This window comes from Dendroctonus ponderosae, unplaced genomic scaffold (genome assembly GCF_020466585.1).
Source record: "Dendroctonus ponderosae isolate FM_Combo_2020 unplaced genomic scaffold, Dpon_F_20191213v2 Dpon_F_20191213_4, whole genome shotgun sequence".
NCBI classification, from domain to species: domain Eukaryota; kingdom Metazoa; phylum Arthropoda; class Insecta; order Coleoptera; family Curculionidae; genus Dendroctonus; species Dendroctonus ponderosae.
This window is the reverse complement of record NW_026018611.1, coordinates 5,297,463-5,307,210: the sequence shown is the minus strand read 5'-3', so window position 1 is coordinate 5,307,210 and position 9,748 is coordinate 5,297,463. Positions and strand designations below refer to the sequence as shown.

At 36.7% G+C, this 9,748-nt stretch overlaps 3 protein-coding genes and 1 long non-coding RNA gene across 6 annotated transcripts in view; 3 read left to right on the top strand and 1 right to left on the bottom strand.

Moving 5' to 3' along the window:
• Nucleotides 1–1,330, top strand: part of LOC109544098 (carboxypeptidase B) — an 11,310-nt gene extending 9,980 nt beyond the window's left edge. Inside the window, exons 6-8 of the mRNA XM_048665891.1 lie at nt 543–799; nt 850–1,056; nt 1,115–1,330. Of these exons, the coding sequence (XP_048521848.1) occupies nt 543–799; nt 850–1,056; nt 1,115–1,289 (639 nt within the window). The 3' untranslated portion in view covers nt 1,290–1,330. The remainder of the gene's footprint in view (nt 1–542; nt 800–849; nt 1,057–1,114) is intronic.
• A 1,105-nt stretch (nt 1,331–2,435) lies between these two features.
• On the top strand, nt 2,436–6,205 carry LOC109544062 (DNA replication factor Cdt1). The gene is made up of 4 exons (XM_019914080.2): nt 2,436–3,406; nt 4,009–4,624; nt 4,912–5,140; nt 5,197–6,205. The coding sequence occupies exons 1-4, from the start codon at nt 2,781–2,783 to the stop codon at nt 5,586–5,588; spliced, it is 1,863 nt and encodes a 620-aa protein (XP_019769639.2). The 5' UTR covers nt 2,436–2,780; the 3' UTR covers nt 5,589–6,205.
• Nucleotides 6,206–6,784: 579 nt separating this feature from the next.
• LOC125504125 lies at nt 6,785–7,873 on the top strand. Its single transcript, XR_007281288.1, has 2 exons — nt 6,785–7,113; nt 7,670–7,873. It is a non-coding gene; the product is annotated as an uncharacterized LOC125504125 (long non-coding RNA).
• LOC109544063 (glycogen-binding subunit 76A) overlaps nt 7,110–9,748 on the bottom strand; it is a 16,093-nt gene continuing 13,454 nt past the window's right edge. For all 3 annotated transcript variants that reach the window (XM_019914081.2, XM_019914084.2, XM_048665545.1), the window contains one exon: nt 7,110–8,746. In XM_019914081.2, coding sequence (XP_019769640.1) covers nt 8,746 — 1 coding nt within the window. In that variant the 3' untranslated portion in view covers nt 7,110–8,745. The remainder of the gene's footprint in view (nt 8,747–9,748) is intronic.

Below are 9,748 nucleotides of genomic sequence, written 5' to 3'. Positions count from 1 at the left end.
TGATCCTTTAATTGGAAAAAAGGGAAATTCTGTGTTTTTCGCTTATTTTAAAAGCGGATGAGAAGCTCATTATGCAAAAAGTGATGAGTGAAAAAGTACAAACTCGACAAAACTTGGGCTGTAGAAATAGAGCTTGAACTAGAGAGCAGTTGAAGAATTACGCAAACTGGTAATTTTAAATTTATTTGGAAAATTCGCTTTAAAAAAAATTTTAAAAATGCTCAAAAAAACCCAAACTACCGAGAACAAATCTGGTGCAAAATGATGAGTAAAAAATTTGAAAAACCCCACAAACCCATAAATGGAGAGGGGACTTGCGATAAATGAATAATAACGTGTAATTGGACATTTCCTTTTGCTCAATGCAGAAAAATTGATTTTATCCAGGAAACTTCCAAGAAACGATTTGGGGACAAATGCGCAATCGAATCATGGAAGATCTTTGAAAAACTGTGCCAAACTTGAACTTTCAAACGCCAATCCAAACCCCTAAAAATACTATTACTTATTATTGCTTTGAAACAATTTTTGTTGCTTTTAAGAACCGAATCTGGCGAAAAAACCGCCGATTATCTGACGGGGCCACTTGCTATGGAACCGACTTGAACAGAAACTTTGGATACTTCTGGATGCACGCTGGAGCCTCAAACAATTCCTGCCTCAACACCTACGCCGGACCAGAAGCGTTCTCCGAACCGGAATCTCGAGCTTTGAGAAACATGGTTCAGAACCATCTGGAAAATGCCCGATTGTACCTCACCTTCCACAGCTATGGCGAATACTTGCTATACCCATGGGGGTACGAAAAATGCTCATTTTAAACGGTTAATTAAATATTTTGCCCAACAGATATGCAGTGGTTTACCCTGATAATGCTGAGGAACTTCAAAGCCTGGGCAATTTGGCTGCTGAAGCTATCGCTTCAGCTAGTACCATCGGTTCGTCTTATCTAGTAGCTAACTCAGCAGCTGCCTTATATGCAGCGGCCGGCGCTAGTGATGATTGGGTGAAGAGCGTTGGGGTTGAGCTGGCTTATACCGTGGAGCTTCCTGATGGAGCTCTTTAATAGGAATCAAAATCAATTTGGGCAGAATAAACGGTTTTTTTGTATTTCAGACTCCCCCTATGCCTTCATGATTCCGGCCAGGCAAATACTAACCGTCGACAGAGAAACGTGGGAAGGAGTCAAAGTGTTTCACAGCTACATTGAGGAGAAGTTTTGGACCAACGTGAACCCCAGGGGCCCACTGAAGAGCCTCAAAGTTCTAAGTGGACGACCCATTTTGTAATGTTGTAAAAAATAGAATTTGCTAGCTATTTTCCCAAATCAGACCCAAGGAAAATTTTTAAATTTATTTTTCTGTTAAAGATACAGGGTAGGGTGTCCCGTAAGCTCATGATCAAAAAGGTACCTGCTGCGATATTCTTTGGACCAAAAGACTCGATGATCTGACCTAACTTTTATTAACAAAAAATGTCTGAGTTAACAAAAAATTTTCCTCGGCGGTTGATGGTCGAAGTTCTTCAAAAATTTATCTTTTTTGAAATATCGGGAGAATGGTACGATGTATTTTAGTGAAACTCGCTGTCAATTTGTTCTTATGTAAGACTTATATTTTGATAAAACAATCGAGTTTAGCCGTTTTGGACAAGTGGTAAATTCTTGAGTGTCGTGGTACAAAAACTACCAGAACTTTTTAGTGGGAGGATGAAATCAACTCATTTTTTTAGGTTTCTGCACTAATAATTTATTTACAATTTTGTGCTCTTTGTAAAATCTTGTAGCGTTCATAGTTCTTGCGAAAAAGATTTTTCTATTTTCTAGTCAGTTAGCAATGCCAGACATTTACTGCAAATATGCGCCGCGTAAACGCGTACGCTTTTACGCAAATTCTAGTCGCAAAACCCTAATACTTTGACCATGTCGGTCACTTCTTCATTAGAAAAGGTCATTCAAAACGAATTTGTGAGATCGATTGACAATGATTTTATGCCTCGTATCACGATATTTGCTGTTAATGTCTAACATTGTTAAGTGGCAAGAAAACAGAAATATTTTTTTTCGCAAAAACTACGAATGCTTCAGGATTTTACAAAGAGCACAAAATGTGAATAAATTATTAGTGCATCAGCCTAAAAAAAATGAGTTAATTTCATCCTCCAACCAAAAAGTTCTGGTAGTTTTTGTACCACGACACTSAAGAATTCACCACATGTCCAAAACGGCTGAGCTCGATTGTTCCATCAAAATATGAGTCTTACATAAGAACAAATYCACAGCGAGTTTCACTAAAATACATCATACCATTCTCCCGATATTTCAAAAAAGATAATTTTTTTGAAGAACTTTGACTTTCAATAGCAGAAKAGCCAGACATTTTTTGTTAATAAAAGTTAGGTCATATTGTCTTCTTTTGGTCCAAAGAATATCGCAGTACCCTTTTGATCATGAGCTTACGGGACACCCTGTATATAACCTCGACTGCGTTAAGTTTTCTAGACTTGACAGTAATTTAGAACGACTTTGGGGAAATAAGGGCAAATTGGTACATAAGGAAAGAAGTATAATCAGGCAGATTAAGAACAGATTAAGGTTGAGAACATTAATGAAGGGAAAGAAGGGGAAACCAAAAATTAGTGCATAGGCAAAAGTTGTTCTCTGTGGTGAGTGCGTGTCAAGTCGTAGTCAAAGTCAGTCATTTTGGAGGGAATTTAACCAGCTGATTGCGTTCCGTGTCCCTTTAAACTTGTTTACATTTTGTGGTTATATTGTTTTTAAAATGGCTCAGCCTTCGATCGCGCGTTATTTCAACAATCGAAAGCGTCCCGTGGTAGACGATGTCATTATTAAGCAGGCAGAAAAGGTTTTAGTGCTTGATTCTAGCGATATTCCCACACCTTTAAAAGAAGGGTTAGAAGCAGAAGAAGGCATTATTTTTGCTCAGGTTCCCAACAGCTTGGCGAAGATCGAGGATGAATCGACCAGTGAAAAACTTGATATCCTGCAAGAAAACGAGGAGAAAATGCTGGAAAGTAAGATAATTTCGATGCCAAACACCCATGTGCCAGGTTCCCCGAGAAAAGTGATTAAGGCCATTCGCAGCAAGAAAATTAAGCAAATTGGAAACAGCACCGATATTCAAGTTGAGGAGGAGATGGAAAAAACTCCTCCTAGTTCCCCAGCAAAAAGACCCAATGCCTTGGACAATGTCAGCGGCGATGGGCCCTCAGTTAAGGAAATAAGAAGCAAGTTGAGCCGAAGCTCACGGCTGTCCAAGTTCAAGGCTGCATTGGCGAGATTTGAGGAAAACGACAAGAAATTGACTGCAATTGAACAGAAAACGTCCCAGATTGAACCGCCCAAATTGAAGAGCTTCAGGACCATTGAACTAGAAGTAGCCACCAGGTAAGACACTTATTACCGACGAAAATAATTTATCAATTAAACAAATACGTCTGTTTGCTTCGTGATAAACCTAACGATATCACGAAAATCAACCCCATTAGCGCATTTGCAGACGCATTTTCAGATTCCCAGCTATTTATTTTGGGTAATTAAATTGCGATTATACGTCCACTCCCTGCTGATTCATAGATTATCAACTATCCAAATATGAAAGGGCATTACTAAGGTCATGCTAAGTAGAAACTTGCTAGTTGGCCCATTTATGAACCCTGTTCCTGCAAAAAATGATCGTTTTATTTTAACTTATATTGGTCTTTGCTACAAAATCTTGCAGAATCCGCCTTAAACCTACTGCAGACATTTATTTTTTTAAACCAAATGAGTGGTGCACTGGAAAGGGACGTGGTCATTGTTTTCAAAGAATTAACATTTAGATTAGATTACTTCAACATTAAAAAGTCTTCAAGATTCAAAAATTCTCTATATTTTATTTGGCCAAACGTCGAACCGGAAAACTCTTTGTCTCAGCCCATTCAAAAATGCCACTTATTTCCCTGAATTTGAGCGTCAATATCAACACAAAAACTGTTTTATTGTTCCAGCCCGAAGAAAGTATTTTCACCAGAAAAGGCCTATTTGAGCCCCAGAAAAGAAACTGATGGAGCGCGCAAAAACTTGCTGCATTTACTGAGCCCGGCGAAAAATGCTCTCCCGGCCTTAAGCGCCAGCCCATGCAAAGAGCTTTTCGCTGAAACTGAAAAACCCACTCTAACTTTGCCGTTTAAATACCGATTTTTGGCTGAAATTTTCCGAGCTGTAGACACAGTAATGCAAATCATGTACAATCGGAACGAAACCATAATTTTCCGGAAATTGAAACCCGCTGTTGAGGAGATGCTGAAGAGGAACGTAACCGAGCGGCATTTGGCGCAAATTAAAACGGTTTTCCCGCAATCGTTTAGTTTTAAACAGCAACAGCTGAAGAAGTTTGGAGGTGGAGTTCGGGCAGCGCAATGGGAGCTGGTTGTAGCGCCCATAGTGGAGAATGGCGAGAAAATGACGCCAGAGGTTTTGCTGGAGAGGAGACGGATGCTGTTCAATTCATTATTGGATAAAGTCAAGGATTATCATCACGAGTTTCTTTCCAATCTGGATACTCCTATCGAAATACCAAAGAACAAGATCACTCGTTGGCATCCACACTTTAATATCGAAATGGTAAGCATTGAGTGCGGCGACGACCCAATTAATTTCTGTTAATCCACCTTGAACCTGCTCTTCCAAAATATTTATTGTTTTCGCAATTTATTGATGTTGCAAAAAATGCAGCATATTCACTTTACTCTCCGAAAATTCGTGTCAAGGCTTGCCTGTTGTTCCTTTCTAGTTCAGCGAGTGAAATGAGTTTTCCAAATCAAATAAGTTTAAAACGAAACTATGCCGGTTTTTTTAAAGTAAATGTTTCCTGTTACCGTTAACACTGTTATAGAATGTATCTGTTGCAGGTTCCAGATATTGAGGAATTCCAACTTCCCCAATCTCCAGAAGAAGACAAAATTAAATCAGGCAAAGACTTCTTGGAAAGCGCACGTGTTCTCTTCAGTTGCAACACCCGCATGGAGCAGGCCCTTTTAAAACTCCATCAAGCCAAAGCGAGTCAGACTGAGACCGAGACACAAACTGCACAACCGGTGGAGGAAACTCTGCCAAAAAAGCCCGAATCAGTATTAAAAGGTACAACGAGTTATTTATAATAACTTCAAAATTTACCGTTGATTAATCCCCCATAGGTATTCCTAAGGCGCTCCTAGAAAGAGTGCGTCAAAAGCAGGCTGCAAAGGCTTTTGTGTCCATCACAAGATCAGTGAGTAAGGAAAAGGAAGTCCAGATGTACTCCAGACTGCCTGAGCTAGCCAGATTAACCAGATATCTCTTCGTTTCGGAAAAGAAGAGCGTCTTGCCATTAGACACGGTTGTGGATAAGCTCGGGATGAGTTACAGGGGCAATCTGAGTAGAAGTGAGATGGAGGATCACTTGAGGATCCTGGCAACTGATATGCCCAGCTGGTTAATTTTCCATAATATTCGAAATTCTGTTTATTTGAAACTGAACAAGAACGCTGAACTGAGAATAGTGATCGCTAAACTGGAAGGCCTCTGTCTTCAAAAGAGTAGCTCTTAATACTTGCAGGTATTAATTATATTCAACTATTGAATGGGATTATTAAAGTCGATTATTTAGCCCAAATATTAATGTAGTGATTAACAGGAAGTCTTAGCTAGTTTTTCAACTGAACAACCATAATTGAAAGTGCATATTAATTAAATGCGTTTTATTGTCCTCAGATGAATTTAAGGGAGGATAAATGCGCCTGGATGGATAAAAAACCTTAGCACTCAGTTGAGTTTAATACAATTTTTGTGACTCGAGAGGGTGGTTTGGCAAAATCGACTAACCAACCATAAATTGTCTGTTGCGCTCGACACGTCCTGTATTCATTCCTGAATAATGTTTGAATTCAACATGCGCTATTTATGTAGAAATATAACAAAGTCTAGTTGGAGTTATTTGAGAATTAAAGCAAGCATAAAAGGTGGTAAAAGTTGTTATGTCAAGAAGGTTACAATTTGAACTGTAATTTGGGAGTATTTTCGTATTTTCCACGGCAAAGTGTAAAAATGTATAGAAATAGGAGTTTTTGACTGATTTGTATCCGAAGAAAGTATATACTGTATTCGCTTAGTTAATATTGATATGATTTAATGTTTATTTAAAATATAAGTTACAAGAAACAAGTACATCTTGTGTTTTTTCCCTAAATTTATCCAAACAATCCAGACTGTATGGTGAATGATTACTGTCGTGCTTAGGACAGATATAGAGCTACGTGTAGTGGTGAGGGTGGCTAATGGATGATGAGGGTCTGTTACATATCATATTGCATTGTTTTCCTCAGTTTGATTACCAAAAAATGTGGAATATGCATATTTGAAGCTACAGCGATTTACAGTACTGGAGGTTTGAAATTTAAACGACCACTTTTTCGGTAAACGCCCAATTAGTATTTAAAAATGTATATTAGTATAGGATGGCCTAAACCTCTAAAGGCTTTTCCTAACATAAAACTTTCCTTCAAAGTTGGGGGCTTACCATTTTTCTCAAAACATCAAAAGATCCTCACTCTCAGCGATGGAAGTTTAGCGCGTTTAGCTCATCGGATTTCTTCGAGTTGGATAATTTGGGTCCAAAATTTACAGTTTTAGTCTCAGGTTAGAAAAGCCCTATGAATTAAGCCAATTTGGTCTTCGACGCTACAATGACTAAAATGGTTACTTTTGTAAATAAATCACCCTGTATATCACAAATTAATTCAAAATGCGAACAAATGCACATAAAACGGTCAAACTCATAGAACTCAACTGACAGATATCCAAGGTAAATGTCAGTTTCGATTAAATTTTTGATTAGACTGAACGAGTTGTCACTCTGACAATAAACAAATCGAATATTAATTGATTAAAAAGAAGCAATTGCCATTCAAAAGGAGTTTTAATTCACCGCTACATTGAGGAGGCGAAGTGCTGGACTAACGTGAACCCTCGAGGCGCTCTTTAAGAGCCTCAAAGCTCTAAGTGGACCACTGATTTTGCAACATTGCTACCTCCAACAATGAAGCAAAGTTTTCCAAAATAAAACCCAAAAAAAGGTACTAAATTTATTTTTCTGCTAAAGATATACATTTGATCTACAACCTGCCGCTCATTTTAACATCGTGGCCGCGGCCATATTCTGTCTATATAAAAATCTGATATAACAACGGGCGTTTTAATTTTCTACATTATTTAAGGAATTTGAGCATATGAAAATAATCGATTATCAGTTCAGGTTATTTACAACGACGTTGTCTCTTTCACAGCCTTTTCTTACCGAATACAATCTCATTTAGTTGCCAACTCCAGCACCATTTCCCTGAACAATATTTACATCACCCACAATAACAATGTTTAGGTCTTTTCTAGTTTCATAGTTCAAATAGCCTTATCTACTAAATTCTAATCCGTTTAAAAATATATTTTTCTGTTGTTTGTTATTGATTTCTTTGTGTTCATAATACTTTCTGGTGCATTTATTGACGATACTTTAGTATTATATCCTAAATGTTCTAATAAAAGACATCTTATTTGTTGTAATGAATAAATCAACAATCGTTATCTAAAACCAGCAAACAGTTTCATCTCACCCATTTTTTTATGCTACTACAGTGTAGATACTGACTGGAGAGAACGCATCTGCAAACAATCTGAAGGAATTCTGGCAAAAAAAAACAAAAAAGTGAATTTTTTGTCTGCTTTTGCCAATCCTTTCAAGTTGCCTGCAGATTTTCATATAGCAGTCCTTCAGGAGAAAAACAAAATATGCAAGAAGATGCTGGAAGACAGAACAGTTTGCGAAAAATATAAACACTGTTTGCACACTGAATTTAAAAAAGTAGAGCATTTAGGTACTTTATAACACCATGACTTTTTACATGTAGTATTTACATAATATTCACGAAAAAAATAAAAAGAATACATAATAATTAACAAACAAAAATTTGTAAAATGAACAGCAAAGTTCTACGTAAATGATATAACAGGACTTTGCCTTCAAACCAGTGCTGAAGCATTCAAACCTGAAAAAGTCAGCAGGTTTTTATCTTCACCTTGAATGTAATTTTAAAGCAGATCGGATATTTAAATAGCGTTTTAAAAATTAAAATTCTAAACTAACAGACGTTTTACAGTACGCAAAATTGGACTAATTGCCGGATATTTAAACCCTCAAACTTCGAAAAAAGACTCATAATTAAAATGTTTGTGTCTTTGGGGCTTTCGGACTGACTAACTTTCAGTTACTAATTACTATTTCTTAAGGCTTGTGTGTTATTCTTTTGCAACAAAACTTGTCTGTCTCTTTGTCCAATTTTGATACTCACCATTAACAGTAAAAACACCGCAACTAATCACAAACCAGAAGTGGCAAAAACAATTTATCCATCCCATGTCTGGACATTGTTTGATATAAAAATACTATGTCGTAAAATATATGTCTCTAAATATAAAAACAGAAACAGAATTAGTAGCGTGGCTGGTTTGGGCGTTTTTTCTTCCACTATTTTTTCTTTTTTCCTGATTTTGATTATTTATCCATTTCGATTGGATCGTTTTGCGTCTCAAGTACAAAAAATGAGGCTTCTTCGGATGGCCCAGAGGATTCGAATTGGCCGCGCAGCAAAATTACTAGATTAATATCGGGGTTTTCATTGCGAACCTTTTCTCTTGTGGTTTTTTGTCGTTAACCTGCAACGGAAGTTTAGTCGGTATTATCTTAAATTAGAACAAGATATTGACAAAGTTGCAGCAAAATGAGGAAAAGATCAGACAAAATAATAAAACGCTGCTGTTGAAAATTGCCAAAATAAAAAACAAATCAAATAGCAATCATAAGAGGCTCGGTTATGAAAAGTCACAGAAAAATTATTGGTTTCGCTTACCGTTGCGGTTTTGAAGAGAGAAGAAAAGGCAGGAGAGTCAAGAAATATTTGTCTCTGTTCATTAAATTTAATTCTTCTCCAATTTGATTTCTGATTTCATGCTCTTTATCTCTAATAATAAATAAGTTTAAATATTCTTCGTTTGTATAATTTAAGCGTCGCGGCATGATTATGATTTTTTTCAAAAGGTAACTGACAGCTGTCAGTATTCCTTTGACATTTGATTGTATTAAAAATGGCCACTTTCGTCATGACAACTAAGAGTGACAGGATTTAAAATAAGATGCGGCAAAATAGCCATATAAAAACGTTAAATTGAATATTTCCTTCGTATGATATTCTGCCCGTTTGAAGTGTGCAATTATCGAAAAATTACAGCGGTAATTGCACAGTGTGCAATTATCACTTAACGATAATTGCATTGTTTACGAAAAATATTTGACAGGTGTCTTTTCATGTTGAATTAGACATCAAATGTCTTCCTGAAGTACCTAACATATTCAAATTATATTTAATAAACATAAGTAATAAAATTAAAAGTGTATTAAAATATAATAGAAATACAATTAATCCACATTTACTTTGTTTACTGAGGATATATTCAACAAAATTACACTCGTGCATCAAAATAAACAGATAATTTTGCATTCGAGCTTGTTGTCTTGTAAAAACTGCATTCGTTTATGTCCACATTGGAACGAAAAAGCCCTCTTCCTTCGGAGTCGGGCTTTTTCGCCACAATATGAAAATAAACTCATGCAGTTTTTAGACAACAAGCTTTCATGCAAAATTATCGGTAATTTTGAAG